The sequence below is a fragment of the Aquarana catesbeiana genome, linkage group LG01, assembly GCF_042186555.1.
Source record: "Aquarana catesbeiana isolate 2022-GZ linkage group LG01, ASM4218655v1, whole genome shotgun sequence".
NCBI classification, from domain to species: domain Eukaryota; kingdom Metazoa; phylum Chordata; class Amphibia; order Anura; family Ranidae; genus Aquarana; species Aquarana catesbeiana.
Window position 1 is genome coordinate 134,740,679 of NC_133324.1, and position 26,458 is coordinate 134,767,136.

Genomic DNA, 26,458 nt, shown 5'->3' on the forward strand with positions numbered 1-26,458 from the left:
TGCACAGAGCAGATGAGTATAACATGTTTGTTATTTTAATTTAAAAAAAAGGACCTGTGTCAACAGCCTTTTGTTTAAGTCAGAAATATGTCTCTCTCCATACAAGTCTATGAGAATGTAAAAGCAGCTCAAATACAGGTCAGAGAGAAGTCAGGTGTGGCCAAATACACCTGTCAATTAACTACTCAGAACTGATGATCATAAAACACACTGTTGACATAGGCCCTTAAAGTGGAGTTCCACCCCCCCCAAAAAAAAAAAATTAGTAATGTTTTTTAAAAAAATTCATTTGGAGAAAATTTTTTTTTTTTACTCACCTCTAAATGCCTGTTGCTAGGGGGTTCCTCGTAGTCTGCCTCCTTCAGTGCCTAGGCTCCTGACGTCACTTCCCTCGGCGCAGGAAGAGAGATCGCCTCTCCACCCTCCCTCTTGTCAATCATCTGGGACACGTGACCGGTCCCAGATGATTGTGGGGCCAGAGACGGCGCGCGGCTCGCGCATGTGCAGTGGGTGCCTGGCTGTAAAGCCACAGCCGGGTGCCCACAGTTGAAATGCCGGCGCTGCCGAGCGGAGGGGGGGACAAGCGGGGCTTCGATCCCCCACATCGCTGGACCCTGGGACAGGTAAGTGTCCGAATAAAAGTCAGCAGCTGCAGTATTTGTAGCTGCTGACTTTTAATTGGGAACCCCATTTTAAGATGGCCAAACACATTGCAATCCACCTGCACATCCCCTTTTATATGTCATAGCCTCATAGCATGTGGCTGTCTTTAGGATATAAGGGAATTTAAAAAAAGCAGAAGGACCAGGAAAGTGAAACAGACTTCAGCCAGTAAAATATGGCATTGCAAGATGCAATCTGTGAAATCTGTGTTTGATAAATAACTATCGTATGTAGTGCAATGGTCTCCCTGATGACACTACCTGCTACAGCAAGGGTTAAAATACTCTGTGCTACCTCAATGCTAGAGAGCCAGACCTGCACTTAACAGAGAGAGCATTGATCTAGGTCATTAGCAGTCCAACACACCCCCTGCCCAGTGCTCCAATCAATAGCGTCAAGGCTCTGCCGGTGACCTGAACCAGCTGCCTTGTGTGCCCCCCAAAGCCTGAAGGATAGCAAACTGGCCCTTTGCTTAGAAATTTTGGAGACACCTGATCTAAATAATTTATCCTATATTCAAAGAAAACTAAATAAGAATTACTGAGTGTCTTCTAAAAAAATTTTGAAGCAACAATGAAAATTTTGACATTGAAATTTGGAACTTTATCTTCAAGAGAGTGCAAATGATTGTCAATCTGGTCTCAACCATGGATCGGATTTTCTTGTTACACGATGCTGGAAAAATTATGGTGAATTACACATCAATTTATACCACATGCTTATTGTTTACACACTGTCAGAAAACACCTACAGAAATGTGGATTCTCTACTAATTTGATAAGATGACACAGAGACAAGAAGTAAAAAAAAAATTGAAAGTATAAGAATCAAGAGAAATTACAATGAGTGGTAAACCGAGGCAGAGAGATGTCTTGTGTCTTGACATACATGTTGTTCAAGTGTATGTAACCCTAAATCTATTTTCAGTATGTTTGACATCATGCCTTACATGGTATGTTTTCCTAAACTATTTTTTGTTGGAATCTACCTATCTGAAGTTTCTTACCTGGAGAACCTGCAAGTAACAGCACTTTCTGTTGCAGTTTGACAATGCGATGCCACTGCCTTGCAATTAGCAGCAGCCACATTACAGGCAAGGAGGCACTTGGAGGATACAGGACAGGAAGTTTTCCTACTCCACAGTGGCTCATACTGTGAAAGTGAAATACCTCCTTGTGGGGTGAATAATAGCGGTGAGTGTGTTTCTTATGGGGCATGGTTTTCCAAGAAGCACAGAACAATTTGAAGGAGCACATTGTCACTTTATTATTGGACTTTTTTATACACCAGGGTTTAAGGACGGTATATGCATGTTTCTGAGCCCAGTTTCACAGCAATACTATATATATCAGTCATATATGTTGTATTTTTGCACATGTTGCAGATTTTGCACAGGATAGTGGATTCCACACAGGAAAAGTCAGTGCTTTTCTATTTGTTTTTTCATTTTTATTTCTCATTTTATTTTTGTTTGAATGCACATAGCTTCTAACAGTATGCATTATAAATAAGCGATCAGGAAGTTTACACAGTAGGAGATCCTTTACATTTCTTATTTTTTGCACTTTTTTTCACTCTTTGCACTATATGCACCTGTGGTATACACACCCCTCAAGTATTTAGAGGTTGCAAATTACCTCTTAATAAGAGCAGCGCCATATCTATCCTTCCCCTTTTTTCACATTTTTCTAGAATTACCTTAGGGTAAATTTATTGATAGAGGCTGCAGCTCTTCACATATTATACATTTAATTTTCATTTGTACCATAAGCACGGGAGTCAAATCTTTCATCAGCAGCAGCGTGTTGTCAGCCCGCAGCATGCAGAGCAGTTTTAGAATGTTTAGCTTCATCTTCTAAAAATAATTATTTAATTAGATTTTGTAAATTTGCACACTTACAAAGAAATTTAGGACCTATCATTTTTTTTTTTTTTCCTTTCTCCTTTTCCTTTCTTTTTTTTGCCACTTCAGCGAAACTTATCTTAAGAGAAGTCGTATCAACTTTGAAAATCAAAATTTGTCCCGTCTCTTTTTTTTTCACATCATTGTGGCTAATGTTCTGTTTGTTTTTATTAATCCTAGACTTTATGATTAAAAGTAAAACACAGATTTCCTCCAAGCGAGCAGATCATATAGAGACCACATATACAATCTTCAGTAATAGTCACAAACCTTTAAATCCTCCATTTTCCCCTCATACCCCCCCCCCCATCCCTCTATTCCCCTTCACCATCCTCTCATCCCATTTGCACACCACCCATTCCACCTAATATTCTTACACCTATCCAACCCGTTCATACTCTAGCCATAACTTCCATATATTCTTATATTTCTTTAAACTACCTCTCTTTCTGTACCAGAATTCCTCTTTCGTGATCATATCCTTAACCTCTTTTCTCCATTCTCCTACTGTTGGGGGTTCTTTCTCCTGCCACTTCCGTGCTATGATTTTCCTTCCCTGAAACAGGCATCTTATGATAGCGGTCTGGGTGTCTTTCAACATATCATTTTCCTCCAGCAAACTCAACAGGCAAGTTCTGGCCTCCATTTCCAAGGAAGACCCAAATATTGCGTTAATCTCCTCCACTAATTTTTCCCAATACCTGTATAACTTGGGGCATCGCCAAAACATATGCACTAGGTCTCCTCTCCTATCTCCGCACCGCTGACACTTCGCATCCTGCCTCTTACCAAACCTAAATAATTTCTCTGGTGTGTAATAAAGTCTATAAATCAAATATAGATAAGAGACCCCCTGTGACGGTGATAGAGATATCCTTGGCCCTAATGCCAGAATAAACTTCCATTGTTCCTCCGTTATTGTGCCAACCTCTTCCTCCCATTTAGTTTTCTTCCTGGACTCCACCTCCCCTTCTTGCCCCACCTTACTTATACTCCTGTACATTTGTGAGATCAGCCCTTTAGACCCCTTGGTGTTTACCAGTTTCCTTAACAAGGGCATTTCACTCCACTCTATCGCCTTGCCTCTAAATTGTACCTCCAGGGCATGCCTTACTTGCAAGTAGCTGAAAATTAATCTATTGGGAAATGCAAACTCCTCTTTTATCTCTTGAAACGTTTTCAGCCTCCCTGCCTTATACAGTTGCGCCAGGCAGTGAATACCCCTCCTGTCCCATTCTTCTATTTTCCCCATCATACTAAGCTCATTCAGATTTTTATTATTCCATATCGGGGAAAACTCGGAGTACTCTGTATATCCCAATACAGCCTTTACCGTCTTCCAGCATTTGATCATTAGCTGAGTTGTTGGGCAGCTATATCCAAAAAAGTTCAGCCTCCACTGCCTCCACCTCTGTATCATGACTGATATTGTACAACCATACACTATTTCTTCCTACCCTTTCTTCCACCAGATTACTGCCTCTCATAAACTGGATTTGGGCTGCCAAAAAGTAACTCCAGGGGTCCGGTAGCGCCAAGCCTCCCTCCTCGGCCGCCGCAGCGCTCTCAGGCTAATTCTTGCCACTCTGTTTTTCCAAATTAGTTCCCTAAACAAACTATCCAGCTTCCTAAACCAATGCTTCGGAATCCAGACAGGAGAATTGTGTAACACAAACAAAATTTGCGGCATCCATATCATTTTAATAAGATTGCATCTACCGGCGACCGAGAGAGGAAGGCCAACCCACACCCGGCTCTTCTGTTTTAATTTTGTCATTAACAGTACTACATTGCCAGTTATGTACTGCCCTGGGTCTTTGGTTATATTTACCCCCAAGTACCTCATTTGATTTACAGTTTCTATGGAATTTACCTGTCCTGGGAGTGGGATTACCAGGGGCTCTATTGGTAAAAGAGACGATTTTTCCCAGTTAATTCTCAAACCCGAAAAGCGCCCAAATTCTTTAATCAATTTCATAGCCCCTAGCAAGGAAGCTTGTGTGTCTTCCAGGAACAACAGGATGTCATCCGCATACATTGCGACTTTCTCCTCTACACCCCCTCTTTTAAAACCCTGAAATTCTTGCGACATTCTTAGGGCGACCGCCAGAGGCTCCAACGCGAGGGCGAAGAGCAGGGGCGACAATGGGCACCCCTGTCTCGTCCCCCTCCCCAGCCGGAACCACTTGGAGCACTCACCATTGACCCTAACTCTGGCTCTTGGTTTGTCATATAAAAGACTCAACCAGTTCACAAAATTAGGGCCAAATTTGAACTCTGCCAGTACTTTCCACAAATAATGCCACTCAAGGCAATCAAATGCCTTGACCGCGTCTAGTGATAAGATGGCTCTATTCCCTTCCTTCTCCGTAGGTACTTGTATATTACTGTACAATCTTCTAATATTCGTACTCACCGATCTATCCGGTATGAAGCCGGTTTGATCTGAGTGGATTACTTTCACAATTATCTTTTTTAACCTGTTTGCTAGGGCTTTTGCCAGAATTTTAATATCTGTACATAGAAGTGAGATTGGTCTGTATGAAGCTACATCTAACGGTTCCTTCCCTTCCTTTAGCAAGATTACAATAGTAGCTTCTGTCATAGACATGGGCAATCTACCCTCCATAACGGCTCCATTCAAAACTTCCAATAGTTTTGGGAGCAAAACATCCCCATATCTCTTATAAGTTTCTATGGGCAGACCGTCAGGTCCTGGCGCTTTTTGATTCGCCATTTCCTTTACCACTCCTTGCAACTCCACCAATGTCAACGGAGTTTCCAGGGCATCTCTCTCCTCACTGGATAACGGGGTTATTTTCAATTTCTCAAAGAACTCCTACATCTCCCCCTCTACATCCGACTGTGGGGCCCTATACAGACCTTCATAGTAGTCTTTAAACACTTCCATTATACCCGGGGTAGTTCTAATAGTATTCCCGTCCTTATCCCATATTCCTGATATAGTGGATGAGGGGCCATTTGCCCTGGCTATCAATGCCAATGTTCTACCCGCTAATTCCCCTTCACAAAAAAAATTCTGTTTCTGAAACATTCTACTCTTTTCTTCTTTTTCCAGTACTAGTTTCCTGTATTCTTCCTGGCCTTCTACCCAAGCCTCATATCTAGCTATGGTTGGCTCCTCCAAGTACTTCTCTTCTGCCACCCTCACCTTTTCTCTTATTCCATATTCCCTGGCCTGTGTTTTCTTTTTGGCATAGGAGATTTTCTGAATGAAGACCCCTCTAAGGAACGCCTTCAAGGCGTCCCAGGTTATACCTAACGGGGCGGATCCTACATTCATATTTATGAATTCTTCCAAATTACCAACGATCCCCTCATCGTCCTCGATTATTTCAAGCCAAAAGGGGTTCAGTCTCCACTCCCCCCTCCAACACTCAGCCCCATTTTAACTGAAAAGACCAATGGAGAGTGGTCCGAGAGCCCCCTTGGCTCGTAATCTATCCCTCCCGCTATCCTCAGGGCTTCCTCATTACAGAGCACCAAATCAATCCTGGACAAAGTAGCATGCGTCCTCGAGTGGCATGAATATTGCTTCTCACTCGGATGCCACTTCCTCCATACATCCACCCATCCCACTTCCTTGCAGAATTGGAAAAGCTGGCCCTTAGATGACCCTCCAGGGATCCCCTTTGTCGGGAATCTATCTACACAGTTGTCCATGGCCGTATTAAAGTCCCCTGTCACTACAACCGGTACCCCAGGTTTGTCCGCTATGAAGCCTATCAATTCGCTAAGTATCTCTGTTTTGAATGGTGGAGGAATATACACACTCGCAAGAATACAGTCCCGCCCCTCAATATTACAGTAGAGAAAAACATATCGACCATACTTATCCAGTTTACTCTGCCTGCAGGAGAAAACCAACCCAGTATTTATCAGCACACTCACTCCCCTTGAGTACGAGGTATGAGTTGAGTGATACTGCTCGATAGTTCCTATTCCTCAAAATGTTCACTGTATCCTTATCTAGGTGGGTCTCCTGGAGACAGAGTATCCTGACATCCCTTGTTCTGGCCGTAGAAAAAATTGCTTGTTTCTTACATACTTCTTTCACCCCTCTCACATTCCATGAACATATCTTCATATATTTAAATTTGCCTAAGGTTACCCTCTTATCTATTTTAGTGCCTACCATTCACCTATTCCTGTGTCTTAACTCAAAATAATTCTCTATTCCAAAAACTATTGTGATTTAAAATTGAAATTTTAGTGCTTTTACTTTTTGTGTTTCTTCAGTACTTCCTACTTCACACCACATTGCCCTTTTACCCCCCTCCCTCCCCCCCCAACAACCACATACACATCTCCCTCCCCAATCCCACCCACCCCCCCTCCCCCACCGACCCAACCTTGGGCCCATCTCACCGAGCTTCTAAAGTGACCGTGTTAACCCACAAACCGTGGATACACCTCCTTCCCCCCTTTGCAACTCGAACCCATATAAGAGGGGGAATTACCCCCATCATAACCAACATGTAAAGGATTCTTATTCACTACCTCCCTAAACCCACACCTGTGCAAATATAACCATGAAAGAAGGGGAGGGAAGAAGACCTGGAAAAATAATAAAGACTGGAGAAAAAAAAAAAAAAAAGTCATGTCCCCAAATATGCATCTACTCGCTGGGCAAAAAAAACCCAAATTCTGTCCTCCTCTTCCCCCTCGCTCCTCTTCTAAGGCCTTCCGCTCTTCTTCTAAGGCCTTTCTCCCAGCTGAAACCTTCCCTCATTCTTCTCCAGCCATGAGAACACTTCCGCAGGAGTATTAAAAAACTGTACCTCCCCATTTACTGTTACCCGTAAACGAGCTGGGTATAACAGTGCATAGCCTATTTTATGTTGCCGTAGACTCTATAAACTTTGCCCTCTGTCTCTGCAGCTCAGGGGAGAAATCTGGATACAGGGATATTCTTGCACCATTGTATAGAATATTTTTCATCTCCCTTGCTTTCTGAAGGATAATGACTTTGTCTCCAAAAAACAGAAGTTTAACTATAAGAGGCCTTGGATGATCCCCTAACGATGGAATCCTAGGGGCCACTTTATGTGCTCGTTCAATAGCGAACAAGCTAGAGAGTGCGTCCTTGCCAAACACATCCCTGAACCATCCCTCCATGAATTCTACCGGGTTGTTACCCTCGCTTCTTTCGGGAAGACCCAGGACCCTCACGTTCTTCCTACGTGCCCTGTTCTCGTATTCATCCATCTTCCTTAAGCAGGTGTCCAAATGTTCCTTCATCCTTTTAACCTCCTATCTTAGCGGATTCACATCGTCTTCCACCTAAGTCTCTCCTCGAGGGCAGTGGTCCGAGCGCATACCTCCTGCATATTCCTTTTCAGCACAACTAAATCATCTCTAATACCTCTAAGCTGGTCCGATAAATCAGACAGCGCGGTCTTGCAGGCATTAGTTGCTAGAAAAATGTCCTTTAAAGATGGTTCCTGCTCTGGTATCCCCTTATCCTCTATCGCTTCATTACCCAAACCGCTCTCCCTACCCAAATGTGTCTGGGACACTGGTTCGGTGACTGTGGGTACACAAGCTTGAGCTGGGCCTTGATTTTTCCTCCCTCCAGGGTGATTAACCTGGGCCCCTTGATGCTGCGCACCCCCCATCTGGCTACCTTTTTTAGGTGTACAGTTTGGTGTATGGGCAAAGCGTTCCAATTTTGCTGCTGCACCTTGGCCTGCTTTATCCTTGGGGCCACGCAAATTATGTGCCCCAGCTCCTTCTTGTGCTGCGGTCTCCTCTGACCCTTTTTTTTTGGTCATCCTGTCCTCCCTCACCCCTTGGGATTTCGAGAACAAAAAGAAAATTATACAATCCTGTTATATATTTAAGATTTGATGTTTGGGATTCTATTGATAGCCCCACAGGAACACTGCCTTCAGAAAGAAAATGTAACATGCAATTAAACTTTAGCCAGTGTATTCACTCCCCTCCTCACGGCCACTTCTCCAGCCTCCAATGTCCTCCTCCCCACTCTTCAAAGGTAGGAACTCACCACGGGGACCCCCCAAGGGGAAGTTTCCAACAGTCTCATCCAGGGAAAATACAATCAGGCTTTTCCTAGGGCATACAGCGCATATCATGCAGCATACCTGTGCAGTATATCTTACCCCACCAACCAGTCAGCCATTCTGCTCAGCAGCGTCCTCCTGCTTGTGTTCAGCCAGCACAAGCGTTCCAAAGAGGGATCCTATGGGTCATGCACTCCTGTCTCCGGAGAGAAAAAAGCAGGCAGAGGCAGCGCGCCGGTCCGGTCCTCGGGTGAACTGATCGTTAGGACGCTAGGATGACTCCCCTATCTCCCAGGAATGCGGCCGCCACAGGCATGGAGATTGCCGCTCCGATATTCAGGCTTCCAGCGTGGGCATCAGGAGGAGCAGCTGGGTTCGGGTCCGCAATGCCCTCCCCTTCCCCTCAACCTTCGGTCACACCCACCAGCCACATCCCACTGATGAAAATCCGGATATGTTTAGGACCTATCATTTTTATCATAAGTGTATTTTAAATGATAGAGACAGAATATCAACCAAAAAAAAAAAAAACACGATACAAATGTTATAAATATAGTTGCAGTTCAGAGAGTAAAATAAGTACTTGATCCCAAAGCAAAACATGACTTAGTACTTGGTGGAGAAACCCTTGTTGGCAAGCACAGAGGTAAGACATTTCTTGCAGTTGGTTACCAGGTTTACACACATCTCAGGAGGTATTTTGGTCCACTCTCCTTTACAGATCTTCTCTAAATCCTTAAGGTTTCTTGGCTGTCGCTTGGCAACTCGACGTTTTAGCTCCCTCCATAAATTTCCTATAGGGTTAAGGTTTGGAGACTGGCTAGGCCACTCCATGACCTTAATGTGCTTCTTCTTGAGCTACTCCTTTGTTGCCTTTGCGGTTATGTTTTGGGTCATTGTCATGCTGGAAGACATATTCACAACCCATCTTTAGTGTTCTGGCTCAGGGAAGAAGGTTTTCATCCAAGATTTTACAACACATGGCCCTGTCCATTGGCCCCCTCAATGCGACAAAGTCAGCCTGAACCCTTAGCAGAGAAACAGCCCCAAAGCATAATATTTCCGCCTTCATGCTTGACTGTAGGGATGTGTTTTTAGGGTCATAATCAGCATTTTTCTTCCTCCAAATACCACGAGTCGAGTTAATGCCAAAGAGCTAAATTTTGGTCTCATCTGACCACAGCACTTTCTCCCAATCCCTTTTGAATCATTTAGATGTTTATTGGCAAACTTCAGACGGCCTGTACTTGTACCTTCCTGAGGAGGGGGAACCTTGGGGGCTCTGCAGGATTTCAATGCATAGCGGCTTATTGTGTTACCAATGGTATGTTTGGTAACTGTGGTCCCAACTGCCTTGAGATCATGCACAAGTCTCCTCCCTAGTTTTGGGCTGATCCTTCACTTTTCTCATGATCCTTATCCTCATGAGGTGAAAACTTGCATGGAGCTCCAAACCAAGAGCGATTGATGGTTATTATGTATTTCTTCCATTTGCGAATAATCGCTCCAACAGTTTTCTCCTTCTCACCAAGCTTCTTGCTGATGGTATTGTAGCCCATTCCAGCCTTGTGCAGGTCTACAATCTTGTCCTCGACATCCTTTGACAGCTCTTTGGTCTTACCCATGATTATGAGGTTTGAATGGAAGAAACATTCTGTGGCCTGGTGTCTTATATATACATAAAAGACACATGTCATCAGGAGCACCTTCTTAAATTGACAGGACTAATCTGTGTACTACATGAGCACATACTGTAGCCAGTCTGTGGGAGCCAGAATTAAGCCCCTTTCACACTGGGGCGGTGCGGGCGTCGGCAGTAAAACTGCGCTTTTTTTAGCGCCGCTTTACCGTAGTTTTAGCTGCGGTATTCGGCTGCTAGCGGGGCGGTTTTACCCCCTTGCTAGCAGCCGAAAAAGGTTTAAAACCACCGCAAAGCGCTGCTGCAGCAGCTCTTTGCCGGCGGTATAGCCGCGCTGCCCCATTCATTTCAATGGGCAGGAGTGGTGAAGGAGCGGTATATACACTGCTCCAAAGATGCTGCTAGCAGGACTTTTTTTTACCATCCTGCCAGCGCACCACTCCAGTGTGAAAGGCCTCGGGGCTGGAGACACAACAGCGGCTCTTTCAGGGCGCTTTGCAGGCACTGTTTTTAGCGATGTAGTGCCTGCAAAGCGCCCCAGTGTGAAAGGGGTCTTATTGTTGGTTGGTAGGGGATCAAATACTTATTTTACTCACTGAACTGCAACTCAATTTATAACATTTGTATGTACATTTGTATGTGTTTTTTCCGGATTTTTGGTTGATATTCTGTCTCTATCATTTGAAAATGCATCTATGATAAAAACGATAGACCCTTCATTTCTTTGTAAGTGGGCAAACTAACAAAATCTGCAGGGGATCAAATCATTATTTTCCCCACTGTAAAAACAATTTATTAAAAGCAGTAACAATTTCAGAGCCTGTTAGAGAAGAACTGATATCCAACTTAATATAAATTAATTTAACAGCTTACTCACCAAAACAAAAATGCAATATAATTAAATACCTTTGAAAAAATAAGGAGTCATCCAAAAATACAATTTAAAACATGTTTTGTCCACATGGTTTTAATACAAACTTATATATATTTAACAAATAAAACAATTAAGGTAACAATTGGCTCATTATTATGAAAAATAAATAGTAATTATTAAAAAGAGTGCGTAAACAGATTCCAGACACAATTTCTCGACCAGCTTTGCTGTTCTACTGCTCCCGAAACAATCCGCCCATCTCAGCATAGCTGATTTCAGGGTAGGCCTGGGAGCTTCACACAGCCCTTTGCCCTCCAGCGTTAAAATGCAGAGGGCTGAGAGCACCCCCTCTAGAGATCTGCTTTAAAATGCGATATTATAAAAACATACATGCTTTGTTCCATGCTGTTGCATAGTAAACCTTTGAGGGATTCAATATTTTTTACAGGAGTTTCAAAAATCTGCTCCATTAATGTACTGACTTGATGGACATTACTAATATACACACAATTAAGAAACATTAAATAAACATTACATTTTTGGGCCTCATTATGACGTCATGACTCCAAATTGATCCACAATCAGTTCATCATGAATAGTTAAAAACACATGTCAACTAAGCAATTTGATTGATAAATTCAGTTAAATAAATATTTCAGGTAAAATAGGTTTTTCATATAAATATCCACGGCATAATTGTTAAATTAACATCATTAGATTCATGGAACCATGTTTAAATTAGAATAGATAACAAGGAACATGCAAATAAATAAGTCTACAATCCTACCTGTGCAATGATCTGGCAGAAACCTTTTGGAAATCACACCAAAAATGTATTTGCAAAGACATTTTATTGCATCGTCATCCAAAGAATATCTATCCTGTACCACATATTTGTACCTCCTTGAACTGGGGATTTGAAAGCATAACACTGTCTGGCAAAGCTACTACTTACCAATTTTGTTAAATTGTGGCATTAGGAACTATTGAAGTATCCACTGGCACTGCAGAAAAAAGTTTTTTCTCATTGCCACAGTGGTATGGTTTCTCCTGCAGCCGACAACTGATTGTTCATGTAGTCGCAGTATCACATATAACAAAAATTTCCCACCGAGTACAAACATTTTTCAGAAACATGTACAAAACTAGGGAATAAGTACTATTTAACATGACCCTGTCATCACTTTAAAGCTGGCCAAAGACAGGTCAAAATGCGGCCAATTCAGCAGGGACAAGTAAAATTTAGACCAGTGTGTGCCAGTTCCTGTTTAACAGAAGTCGATCTTTAGCTCAACTTATGCCGAATGGACAGGTTGGAGAACTTTTGTCGATCATCGGCTGCCGGCGCTGATCAGTGTATTCTGACAACACTGGGTCCTGCTGTCAGAATACAAAGTCCCAGCAGGGGAGTTCCTCCATCTACCTCATAGCTATGCATCTATGGCCAGGTTTAGCCAAGAAGTCACCTATAAAAGAAATGGGAATATACTTACCTTTCTAGTGGCCTTTCTAGTGGCCTATGTACTGAAGAGCCACTGCCTGTTTTCTACATCTTGCTGTGAAGAATACTTGCTCCCTCTCTGGTTCTCGAGGTTCCCCCTGCCAGCTTGTATGCCATTACAGGACGTACAAGCTGCTGAGAGGAACCATATAAACTGTCACGGAAGCAAGACTCATCTGACGGTTAAAGCGGGGTTCCCATTAAAAAAAAAAAAAAAAAAAAATTAAAAGTCAGCAACTACAAATACTGCAGCTGCTGACTTTTAATCGGACACTTACCTGTCCCAGGGTCCAGCGATGCGGGGGATTGAAGCCCCGCTCATCCCCCCCTCCGCTCGGCGGTGCCGGCATTTTAACTATGGGCGCCTGGCTGTGGCTTCACAGCCGGGCACCCATTGCGCATGCGCGAGCTGTCACTTGCCCCGCAATCATCTGGGACCGGTCACGTGTCCCAGATGATTGACAAGAGGGAGGGTGGAGAGGCGATATCCCTTCCTGCGCCGAGGGAAGTGACGTCAGGAGCCCAGGCACCAAGGAGGCAGACTACAAGGGACCCCCTAGCAACAGGCATTTAGAGGTGAGTAAAAAATTTTTTTTTCTCCAAATGTTTTTTTTTAATTTTTTTTTAAACACATTACTCATTTTTTTTTTTTTTTTTTGGGGTGGAACTCCACTTTAAATACTTGCAGCGGCGGTGGCTTTTAATGTTAACTATTCTTCTACACTATATAATGAAGCATAGCCTTAATAGCTTTCTGGGCCTCATTACATTTTTAGTCCTAAAGCTTTGGCTCCAGACAAATTTTTCTTCCTGAGTTTTGTGGAGCCTGAGGAAGGCATGAATATGAAATCTATCAGAGCACTGGCTTTAACAGAGAGCTCCATCTATACCCCATGGTTGTAATATTTCTTCTGGTATGTAAAATGAAGAGTCTTGACTGGCATGAATACCACAAAGAGGTGAGACACATTTACCAAACAGTGTCTTATAGAAGAAATATATACGTGGCTTACACCAATGAATTGGAATATTACCTTTATCTCCAAGCTGTACAAGCAACTTAAAATGGACAATATGACTGGTCTTTATGGGGCACCACAAGCCTATATTCTTTCAGAAATTTTGATAAACGAGGTTGAATTTATAAATATGAATTCTTTTCACCAGCTATGAGAAATAAATCACAGTGAACAAAGTTCCACCGCTGCATACCATAAAGCATATCACAAATAAACATGATAACATCTAAGTACTGTGGTCTTCATATTCACTGTAATTTGAAAATATCAATTCATTTAACCCTAAAAATTATTTTAAAAATCTTTCAATGGTATTGCTGGGGCGGTTGGTCTTGGCCTTCTTGGAAGCAGGATTCTGTTGGGTTGTGCCTGGTCTGTGAAATCAAAAGAAAATGTAAGTAAACTGCAGCCCAAAATGTGAGTCCAACAAACACTGTCCAGAGCAATACAGTAAACTGAGTGAGATGGTAATGTCTGTTTATTTTTTTTTTAAAGATTTTTTTTTGCAGTCTTACGACATACAGACATAAAACAAAAGGCCCATCAAAAAACTACAACACCGATAACAAAATGCTCCTAATCCAGCATATCATGAAAATTCAGGCAGTGTGCAATAATAAACTAGATATTACATCTACCAGTGGATATAACCATCAACAGAGGAGTAAGCAATACGATTTTTAAACATCCAGGGTTATAACAGAAGTTCCTGTTTAATACAACACTCACAAGGTGAACCCCTGTCATGTTAGTACAGGGGACAGGGTCAGTGGGCTAGCCAGCCATATGCCCCATATTTTGTGAATTGCTTTAGTCCTCTTGCTGATGTCAAAGGTAAGTTTATATAGAGGCAGGAAATCATTGACAAGTTTCAGCCACATATTCCGCGTTGGGGTCTCTGACCCTTTCCACGTCAGCAGGAGGGACTTCCTCACATAGAAATAGAGGATGTGAAGTAGTCTATTAGCCTGAGACTGGACAGCGAGGTCACCAAATATGCCCAGCAGACAGTTTTTAGGGTGCACTATATTTGGCAAACCCAGTGCAGAAGATATGAAGGAGCCTATGTCAACCTAGAAGTCGTGCACCAGTGGACAAGTCCAAAAGCAATGGAGAAAATCAGCAGTTTGTCCGAAACCGCGGAAGCAGTCAGCAGAAGGGAATAGTCCTATTTTTTACAGTCTAGCAGGGGTGAGGTGTGAATGATGAACATTTTTAAGCTGAATCACCCTGTCCCTCGAGGAGATAACAGAGGTTTTGAACGTATGACAAAACTCAGACCAATCCTCTTTTGTGATAGAGATATTAAAAAGGAGGCTCACCTCGCTTGGGCCCACCAAAACCTAGGGTTAGTGCCTGTCATGAGAGTGGAGTAATACGTGGATATAAGTTTCGTCTGGTCCAGGTCTCTCAGAAGTTTTTCCAGGTCAGGTGTCTTAATAGGATTGAGCAGAGAACCAAACTATAGCATGCCTGAGTTGGTAATAGTAAAATAGGTATGTTGATGGGATGTCAAAGTCTGTCTGTAGTTGAGAAAAGGATTTAAAACCCTGGGGGGGATTATAGATGACATAGGTATTTCACTCCCTTTGATGTCCATCTGATGAGGTTAGGTATAGAACATAACTCCTTAAGGTTAGGTTTGAACCACACGGGACTGTTGGGGGAGGTATGTCATAAATCAGTGGACATTTTCGCAACTACCGTTCAGAATAGGGAGAGGGAGGTTTGGATTATCGACATGCCCGGCCAGGTGGTGTGCATCCCCTAAAGACAATGTTGTGGAGTGTCTCAAATGAGGAAACTATTGCTCCCTCAGGAGTGGTGCAGGCATTATCAGAGTTAGGGTGGAGCCAACCATCAATTTTAACCAGCTGGAATGCTAGGCAGTAAAGGTAGAAGTTAGGGAATGCCAGACCTGCCATATGTGAGGGGAGTCGCAGAGTTTCCAGCACAACTCTAGGGGACTGCCCGTTCCAAAGGAACGCAATACAGACGGAGTCAATGCTTTTAAAAATGGATTTGGGAATTTTGCAAGGTGAATTAGTCATAACATATAGTAGTTTAGGTAAGTAAATCATTTTAAGGGCATTGGCTTTCCTCATGAGATCCAGGGGCAAATCTTTCCACTGTTCGGCCTGTGTCTGTAGTTGTAGCAGTAGGGGGCGTAGATTATTGGCAACATACAAGGATAGTGGCAACTGAACTATAACCCCTAGATATCTAAAAGAGGTAGCGACTACAGTTTGATCCAGTGGAAATAGGATAGATTTATCCCAGTTCACCCGGAATCCGGAAAAATCGCCAAACGTGTTAACGCCAGACAAGAGATTATCAAGAGATGTATGAGGGTCCGTTAGATAGACTAGGGTATCGTAAGTATAGAGAGATATACGCTCTTCAATGTAATTTATAGGAAGACCCTTAATAATCAGAGAGCTACGGATCCTTACAGAAAGGGGCTCTATAGTCAAAGCAAACAGGAGGGGCGATAAAGGACACCCCTGCCTGGTGCTTCTAGTAATCGGAAAGGGCTCAGTGACCTGAGAGTTCATTCTCAGTCGGGCAATCGATGTGTAGAGTAGCCGTATCCACGCTATCAGTTGAGGGCCAAACCCATACAGTTGCAATACCCGAAATAGATGAGGCCACTCTACACTATCGAAGGTTTTACAAGTGTCTAGTGACAGAATCACACGGGTAGAGGTACAGTCATTGGGAAAGGTCAAATTGTGGAACAATCTAAGAATATTCATTCTGGTTGAACAGCCTGGTATAATTCCCCATTGATCACTCTAAACCCATTTCGCAAAAAAAACCCCAGTTGGGCATCGGAGTAGTGGGCCCTAGTAGTGTATAAATCATGATAGAAGGCGAGGAAGACGTCTTATCTCCTTAGGGACATCGCTAACCCTATCCTGAGAAGTTAGAATCCTAGGAATAGAGATAGGAGGACGGTCCATACACCTGGGTCCAGTCAATAAATGAGGGTTAGGGTCTACTTCCACCCCCCAAGCGGTCCATGGCAGGATCAATAACAGCATTAAAGTACCCAATATAGAGCAGGGGCCAGGGATTCTAGACAGCAGCATCAAGGATAAATTGGAAAGTAGGTCTGAGGAAAATGGGGGAGGAACATATATGTTCACTAGTGTAAATATTATTATTATTATTAGAAAGTATAATGAATCTCCCCTCTGAGTCCGTCTTAATCCACAGGATTTCACTAGCAGGATAGAAACTCCACGGGAGTAGTTGGTATGTGGTAGCATGGTATTGTGTAGCCAGCCAAGGGCGTTTAAGGGATCACAGTTTAGCATTGGTGAGGTGAGTCTCTTGAAGGCAGACGATATGTAGCTTATATTTTTTAAGGAAGGAGAATACCAAGGACCGCTTAAAAGGTGAGTTCGAACCCCTGACATTCCAAGAGATCAGTTTTAGCACATTAGCCATATTCAGTCATATACAGCATAACAACATAGAGAGGATCATGGGGAGATGCAATACAACATATAAAACACTGCGCGAGAGAGACACCGGAATAAATGCATTGTAGCAACAGAAATTAATCTGCAATAGGAGCAGAAAAAAACAGCAGCAGAAAAAAACCTAGAAGTCCAGCCAGTCCCAACAACTAAAACGTGAGTGGGGCCAAATAAGAAAAAGAAAAAAAAAACCTGAAATCCCTTTCCCCCCTACCCTGCTCAACCATCCCAAACATAGTGAGAAAACAAGAAAACAAAAAACAGTGGCCTCGCCACCTACTGGAGTGGGGGAGGTAGTGGGTCCAGAGAGGCTCTCTGTAAGGGCAAAGGTTCCATCCGGCAGGAAATAACAGTAACCTGTAAAAGAAGGCACAGTGGTAGTCATATATAACAAGGCAGGGGTTAGCTGCTGATTAGGACAGGTATTATAGCCTACAATGGCTTCTGACAGTTCCATCACAGGGGTAACATATAGCAGCAAAAAAGGAAAGAAGGTGTGGGTGCAGTCCTCAGGTCATCTGTTTTAATGGAGTGTAGGAGGCAAAAGGAAGGATGGGGTGAACCACAGGTGCTCAAGCTTGTTTCAGGAGAGATGAGTAGTGAGGCAGAGAGGAAGAAAAACTACCAAGTACAGCATCAGTTGCGGCGTTGTCTAGGTTGTTTCCCAAAACGAGCGTCTATCCAGGCCATAGCATACTTTGGACAAGCGCAGAAGTGAGCTTTACACTCATAGATGATCCGCAGCTTAGCAGGGAAGTGCATCGCATATGGCAGGCCCTCAGCACTGAGGTGGACTTTCACCGCAGCAAAAGATATGCGCTGGCGTTGAACTTCAGCCGAGAAATAAGGGTATATGAAGATATTGTTACCATTAAACTTGAGTGGGCCCTTTTCTCTAGCAAGGCGCAGGATGGTGACTTTGTCTTGAAAGTTGAGGATTATTGCAATCAGGGATCTTGGGGGGGCCCCTGAGGGTGGAGGACTTGGGGGGGTGCTATCAGCACGCTCAATCACGATGGCATGGGACAACACCTCCACCCCCAAAACATCTCCTTTCAGGGTGGGCCCACTCTGAATGTTCAGGGAACCCCACAAAGTGGAGATTGTTCCTGCAAGAGCAGTTCTCTAAATCCTCCATTGTGTTTTAGAGGGACACCAGCTCATCAGTAGCCGTACGCACAGTGGCAGCTAAGGGGTGTACAGTGTCCTCCATGGAGCTGATATGTCCCCCCCCCCCCCCCCGTTCGCTCCCTCAAGTTTTGCACATCTTGCTTCCATAGTGAAAAATCAATATAGTGCTTTCCATCTGAACTGTAAGGGAAGCCTTGCAGTCTTTTATATCTAGCATGATTTCAGCCAGAGTAGGCTCCCCTGAAGGAGGGCCTGGAGAATTACAGTCTTCGGAGCATGTAGGAGTGTCTAATGAAGTTAGGAGGTCAGCCTGAGTGTGGAACACAGCAGGCAGAGAGTCGCTCACCCCTGAAGTGGAGAGCTGTGCTGAGATGGGAGAAGGCTGCAGCTTGGCTTCAGGCTTGGCTGAGGGATCGGCACCATCTTGCCTGCAATACTTTGCCAGTTGTTCCACCACTGACTGGGGCACGGGTGGCCCGTATTTATTCACCATCATGTCTGCCTCGGGATCCCGCCTCTTTAGGAAGGATTTGGTGCCTTTTGGGAAAGGATCGGACACAGGATGTCTGTGTAAAGCTGGAGCTACAGATCTAAGCAGCAACACTCATGGACTCCAAGCCACGCCCCTGAGATGGTAACCTCAATGATCTCCACTGGTTTCAAGTCCTGCTCCCAGCACATCCTGTGTCATCATTGACCTGCTTATTTAAGGTGTTTCCTAACCAACTCCAACGCAAATCTACGTAGTCTGAATACCACCTGTATTCACAGAAATGTCGTACCAACACCAAAAGCGATAATGCAATGGTATATGATATGTTGGCCAGGTTGGTGCAACCTTTCCTACCTCAGTGCAGAGTTTGCCTATTATAGCCCAGTGCATTCAAAATGAGAATGGATACCAACTATAAAGTTATGTACTTAAAAGGAAGATATGGACTCATAAAGAGTGAAACACAAAAAAGTGCAACGGGTACACAAGCCCTCTAAAATCAGAGGGCCTTGCCCTGAATCCCCCGGGGCATTAGGCTCCAGATGGGGACAAGGGTACTTACACTTGGTCCATCTGGCCGAAACCAGACGGACCCCGTTCTCTGGAGGGCCTGCCGAAACAGACCCACCCAAGTACTAGGTGGGGCTCCCCCGAAGGGAGACCCCATATGAGAGGGCTAACCAAGCCAAAAGGCCATGTCCATCCCCTCCCAAGACTTTCAGGGCAGGCCCGAGGACCTGCAACCCTACTCATCACACAGTGCAACAAACCGTGTATAACACAAAAATACAAAAAGTGACAAACACAAGCAATAAATAAAATAAAGTGGGGAAGGAATAAGTGGAGAGGAGAGTGAAAAAGGTGGCCATTGTGTAAAACAATGACCAGGCCCTCCAGCCAGGAATAAAAAATTCCTCTGGTCCCAGCCAAAAGGCCCGGCCCAAGAGGCAGGTGTGCTAAAAAAGCGTGTTCTAAGATGCCATGGTGCCAAACATCAACAGTGACCCTCACTCACTATGATCATATGGCACCCCTGGACTGCCACTTCAGGGGCACATACTCCATAGGCTTTCAAGACCAACCCTGACCAACATCCCAGACCACAGCAGCCCCCACTCCAGGCAGAAAGTCATGAAGCTCAGGGAGCTTGGTGAGAGCCTTTTACCATCAGGCCCCACCGTCGCTCCCATCACTCCTTCCTAATTACAGTCGGGGAATACTAACTGCTCCTCCCCCCCTGCTAGAGAGAAGCCGGTGTTCTCTCCCAAAAAACTGTCCGTAGCTAGAGCGACCACAATCTAGGCCAGAAGGCCAGGGACCAGACCCTCCGGCCAAACCCAGATGCAGCACCCATCCTCACCAGGAGCACCCTTCCAGACGGCTCAGACTCAATCATCGGCCAGCCCCCAGTATCTGTCGGGCAGCTTGGCATAGTCCCTGCTGAAACCGCCTTTCCAGGCACTATAACACCATTGGATTTGCTGGCCCTCCCCAACGAGAGTAGCACAGCGCCTCCTCTGGAAACTGATAAGAACAGATACTATACTTGATCTTAGCCAAAAGGCCGAGAAGCGATTTTGCCTTTAGTTATCCACTTCAGCTCCAGGCCTTTTTCTGACACTTTTGTTTACATGTAACAATCAGTATTTTTTGCTAGAAAATTAGTAGGAAGAACCCCCAAACCTTATATATTTTTTAAAAACAGAGGCCCTAGAATAAATTGGTGGGTGTTTTTTTATGTCACACAGTATTTGTGCAGCGGTTTTCAAATGCAATTTTCTTGGAAAAAATAAACTTTTTTTGAAATTGAATGCAAAAAAACACAATGCATAACTCAATTTTTTAAAATATAAAAGATGATGTAAGCCTTTACAGGTTTAGATTTACTAAACATCCTTTTTGTGACAACAATAGGCATGTGACAAGTATGGGAGAGCCCAGTGGGACAGGAGAGCCCGAGCAAGCCACAGAAGGCTGCTGCAAGTAAAAGCAATCCAAGATTACTTTTACAAGAGAGTCAACCACCAGCTCTAAAAAAAAACAGTACCAGGATGATGTAGCATCATCCTGGTATAACCACTAAAAGTCCAGCGACGTCGTTAAGTGGTTATACTTCAAACAACCTGTGGCTCAGTTCTTTGGATGCTACTAAGATTGCCCCACTATATTCATCCCACTTTCTCAAAAGCAATTTTGTGTTGGAACAGCTACCTATTGAACAAAGGCTGCAGAAGGAATACTGCACCATATATATATATATATATATATATATATATATATATATATATATATATATATATATATATATATATATATATATATATATATATATGTATATATGGTGTATATAATAATATATATATTATTATTATTATTTTTAGATAGAGTAGGGAAGGGCTAGAACCTATGTTTTAGTTTGCCCTGGTCCTGCTTGAGAAATTTCCCATCACTTCCTGTCCTGGAGACCCAACAGGAAACAAGAGGAAATCTCACCAAAGTAATATAAAATCACACCTCAGACAATTGTCACAGTAACAAGTGTCGCCTTTGGACCTTCCCTCATCTTTGTTCTGTAGACCATGTCAAATTTTTGGATTTTATCTCACTGTCTCTTACAATGGTCATCAATACAAATAGGAGGTGAATTCCTTTAATGGTGACAGAGACAGCAAAAAAATAATAATATAGTGTCTAAATACATTTCTACTCTATCCAAAATTAATAATAAAAAAAAAAACACTGTAATGCAAATGTCTACTATATGACCAAATACTGGTGAGTCAGCCACAGAGCTCAATACACTTTTTGTACCCTGGGCAACACGCAAACGAAAAAAATGCTAAAATACCAATGATCTAAATTACCATTTATTGGTTACCTAAAGCAAATCTGTCTGTGAAAACTATGTAGGCTGCCATCAGAGCCAAGTGATGACAAGCTCTGTATTTCTCACATGACGGTTGTAATTTGACGAACCTAAACCATGACATTTAGCAGTCTCTCAGACAACACAACAGTGTTTTTGTTTAGATGTTTGACACAACATAAAACAAGTTATTGCCGAGGAATGTTCTCGAAGTAAGATATACTGATAGAGTGCGTCAAGGCAGCGATAGCTCTGCCTAGAAAAACTGTCCAGGTAAAGAGACACAAAGTCAAATTTAAAGAAGAATTCCAGGTACAGATATTTTTACATAATTGCAGCTTGGACCAAGGTAACTATGCATATACCGTAACTGTAGGATCCTCCTGGAAGCTGGAAATTACTGTAGTAGGCACCACAACTTCAGTGATCTCCACTCATTTCCAGGTCCTGTGCCGAGCGGCTTCCCTGCTGCTAGGCACGGGCATCATTCTCAATGATTACAAAGCATGAAATATCCATACCTGGAATTCATCTTTTTGGGAGGCAAGAACTAATATGGGCAGCTGAGGAACTACAATTCCACCATCCCCTGCAGCATGTGCTTTTCACATGTTCCACAAGGAAACACCATTGTAAATGTTGCTTTTAGTGTTCTACACATATCACATTTTTTGGAAATAGATATAAAGCGATCAGACAAGGCATTACCTCTTGGAACGTAATGTTGATTTATTGCTGGTGCTTCCTTTTCCTGTACTGTCTGGTTAAAAAAAAAAAAAAGAGAAGCAACCAATTAATCTACTTTTGTCAGAATAAAAAATAAACCTGCAATTGCTCTCATTTCAAAAGCTTTCCCCATTCATTAATGTTATCAGACACAAATGAATATGAAGATCAAAATATGGAATGGCAAGCAAGTGAAAATGTGATCATAAAATTGTAACAATGAAGGCTGTGTTAAAGCTGAACTCCAACCTTACCCCCAGTCTTGCATAGTTGTAAAGTCTCCTCTTTCGCATTGAAAATGCTTACTTTGATTTCACTGTGCACTCTGAGCTTCTTACAGTGTGCATTAGAAGCTGCAATTAGATAGAGCCTGCCTCATTTCCTGGCTGAAGGACATCCAGCATCATCTGTCTCTTTCTTTGTCAGCATTACTGTTTCTGGTTTGCCCTTTTCATTGATTAGATTGCAGTTCTCCTAATCATGGAGGCTTAGTTACACATGTGGTTGTTATCTAGGGTAGTATGCAAATGCAGACTGTCAAGGAACACACAACCCTCCAGACTGACCCCCACCCATCAATTCATTTTCATATTTGCAAAAGTTATCGCATGAGCCAGCCCACTGCTTGCATCTGAGTTGATGACTCTTGAGAGGAGTACTGAAGCAGGGTGCTTTGGAGTTTTAAACGCCATACATAGTATCCTACTGTCCAGCAAGTATTATGGTGTACAGTAGGCCTAACAGTGACAGTTTGCATTATTCTTAAACTGAGAGGATGTCAGCTGTGCGAAGGAAGATATTGTCCCCCAAAATACAGCTTTTTTTTTAAAATAAATAAATATCAGAGAGATAAGGGTCATTGCTGGTCTCCTGAAAACAGGATTTGCTTGGCTGTATGCCGAGCCTCTGGATTCAATGTTTTCTAAATTACGGACTTAAAAAAAAAAATCAGACTAAAGGCAGAGGTTATTATGCATAACTGATCTGGATGAGTGCACTCCCTGTGTAATTTGCAGGAAAAAACGGTCAGTGCAATTACATGACTAGCAAAGGAAGGAGAATCTGGTGCTTTTTCAGGCAGCAAAATAATGTCCCGTAGACCAACAGATGGACAACCCTGCATCAGAAGCAGGAGTATCATTGTAACAAGCAGGCAACTGGCATTTTCATGGAGGCAAAAATAAGCAACGTCAGCCTCCAGATTTATCTCAAGTTTTTAAGTTTTCCTGAAAAGGTATAAATATGAATCAACAGTTCTGATTAAAACCTCCCAGGATTTTATTGCCACTGTGGCTAAAGGGTGTTTCTGGGAGTGGAAGGGTAAGTTACAAGAGCCATATAGGAAGGTCATCCAAATAGGCTCAAACAAAAACATGTGCAAAGGCATCTTTGGTAGGATCCAGTGATGTGGGTGAACAATATGCTCATTTTAAAAAGCTTTTATTTCTTTATGCATTCTTTCTTTTCCATTTTCCTAATGGCGCCGCTGCCGTGTCTCAGCCAACTAGGAAGGACAATCTGGACGGCTGAGACGCTCGTGGACATCGCTGGACAGAGAGAGACCTCAGGTAAGGGTTAGGGAAGCTGCTGCTGCTGCACACAGAAGGCTTATTATCTGAATGCATAGAATTCATTAAGATAAAAAAACCTTCTGCTTTTACAACCACTTTACTATGCCTTGTTGGAGGGGAAAGGGTGAGTGGAAGTATAACAGGTAAGGGGTGAGAAAAGCAATTAATTTGCCAGGCAGGATAGCCCCACATGGTGGGAGTCAAGTAAAGAAAGGTGGGGTTGGGTAAAAGGGATAAAAAACAGATGATAATTTAGTTGGTTAGCTTGTAGTTGTGTTAAGCTGGCCATAGACGGTTCGAATCTTGGTCAGTTCAGCAGGGACCAGCCAAAATTCGAACCATGTATGGGGAGACTGATTGTACCCTAGTTGATTGATTCATTTGGGTACAACCAGGCTGTCGGATTTTTCATGTGATTATTGGCAGCCTATAGAAATAATCACTGTGTTCTCCCAGCCAGTGTATTCTGTGTCAATGGGGGAATCAAGTGATTTTCTTTCCTGCAACCAGAAAAGAGTTGTACATGTGGTTCTAAAGGCTGAAGGTTTTTTCTACCTTAATGCATTCTCTGCATTAAGATAAAAAACCTGAGTGAAGCTCCATCCCCCGCCTCCCCTTATACTTACCTGAGCCCCATCTGTATCCAGCGTGCACAGGAGCAGTGGCTCTCTCCAATCTCTCTCCTCATAGGCTCAGAGACAGCGCTAGCAGCCATTGGCTCCCTCTGCTGTCAATCGTCAATGGACACACAGAGTGTGGCTCGCGAGCGAGCCCAAACAAGTGCCCCCATAACAAGCGGCTTGCAATGGGGGGTATTCGGCAGGGGGAGTAGCAAGGAGCGCCAGTGGGAGACCTGAGAAGAGGAGGATCGGCGGGCTGCTCTGTGCAAAACCACTGTGCAGAGCAGGTAAAAACAACATCTTTGTTATTTAAAAAAAAAAATATATATATATATCATTTAAAAGTTTGCTCCTTCTGTACAGTAACTTTAGTGGCCCTTTAAGACTCACTGCTGCATCTCACTAAATGTATTAAATACAAACTTCTTCTAAAATGAACAATCATGTACGGGAATCATTCTCTTTATCTCATAATAACCACTTGAAACCGTGAGCGAGATAACAGCATTTATTGAATAATGAAGCCATTAGAAAGGCTATATTTGCTGAAATTTTATTTAAACAAATCAAATAAAAATCCACTGCCTGTACTAATGCAGATTTTGTAACTAATAAAATGAGCAGAAACTCATGACACAAAAGCAGATTTAGCAGACTTCATTCTGCTCAAACATACAGTCTTTCCCTTAACATGCTTCTTCGTGAAAGATATTCATTTTGCAAATCCAGAGCACCAGCTGCACCCTCTGGTGCATAGAAAGCTGGCAGACTTAAAAAAGAATAGTAACTTATTGGGCTGGTAGGGGGCGGCAGAAGGGGCATGTTGCTTTTTTGTGGAGGAGGGGCTACCCGAGGGAAGGGTCTGCTTTTTCCTTCAACCAGAGAAGCTTACTGTGGACGTTAGAGAGAGGGGCGCCTGCTGAGAACACACCTTCTTTGCAGCATTGACGCTCATTAGGGAGTGAGGTCAGACTTCCCTTCTTCATCTCCCCCCTTGCCCTTGTCATGCGACATTTTTAAATGGCCAAAAACTAGACAAAGGAGAAGCTGCCTTCATTTCTGGATGGGCATCAGTACACAGAAGGAGTTCTGGACTGTACAAGACTCTGGTCCGGCCGCACCTGGAGTATGCTGTCCAGTTCTGGGCACCAGTCCTCAGGAAAGATGTACTGGAAATGGAGCGAGTACAAAGAAGGGCAACAAAGCTAATAAAGGGTCTGGAGGATATTAGTTATGAGGAAAGGTTGCAAGCACTGAACTTATTCTCTCTGGAGAAGGGACGCTTGAGAGGGGATAGGATTTCAAATTTACAAATACCATACTGGTGACCCCACAATAAGGATAAAACTTTATTGCAGAAGGGAGTTTAACAAGACAGGGCAGCACAGTGGTGTAGTGGTTAGCACTTTCACCTAGCAGTAATAAGGTCACTGGTTCAAATCCCGACCACGACACCATCTGCCTTGAGTTTGCATGTTCTCCCTGTGCCTGCGTGGGTTGTAGTGGGGGATGGTGGAGTCCCCTCTGTTAGAATACAATAGTGCAGCGAGGGAAATCCCTACATCCACATTGCTTCTGTGGATGCGGGGATCTGTTCGATTCTTTTCATTCACCCCACTGGTTGCGTGTATATTCTGCTTTAAAGTTCTACCTGAAATCAGACAATACAATATGTTTCCCATTACCTTGGTTAAGAAAAAGACCTCTACTGTATGCCTCTCTGTAACTATATTTAATTTGTTACTGTGGCGTACTTCAGTGGCCAATAAGATCACTGTCACTGGACTTGAGGGACAGCAGTAATTAGTCCTGTACTCCACCTGCTAATGCTTAATCGAAACTAATTTAACAGAGGCATTTCTCAACACCTTGACCACATAGGATTCTGATGCTTGCATATGATGCTGACACACTACGATCTCT

At 43.3% G+C, this 26,458-nt stretch overlaps 1 protein-coding gene and 1 pseudogene across 2 annotated transcripts in view; both read right to left on the minus strand.

The window, feature by feature from the left end:
* Positions 1–11,184: 11,184 nt before the first annotated feature.
* Positions 11,185–26,458, minus strand: part of POLK (DNA polymerase kappa) — a 160,769-nt gene continuing 145,495 nt past the window's right edge. For both annotated transcript variants that reach the window (XM_073624048.1, XM_073624045.1), the window contains exons 14-15: positions 22,327–22,378; positions 11,185–14,017 (exon numbers count right to left, since the gene is read on the minus strand). In XM_073624048.1, the coding sequence (XP_073480149.1) occupies positions 13,933–14,017; positions 22,327–22,378 (137 nt within the window). In that variant the 3' untranslated portion in view covers positions 11,185–13,932. The remainder of the gene's footprint in view (positions 14,018–22,326; positions 22,379–26,458) is intronic.
* Positions 20,224–20,328, minus strand: LOC141124376 (U2 spliceosomal RNA; annotated as a pseudogene).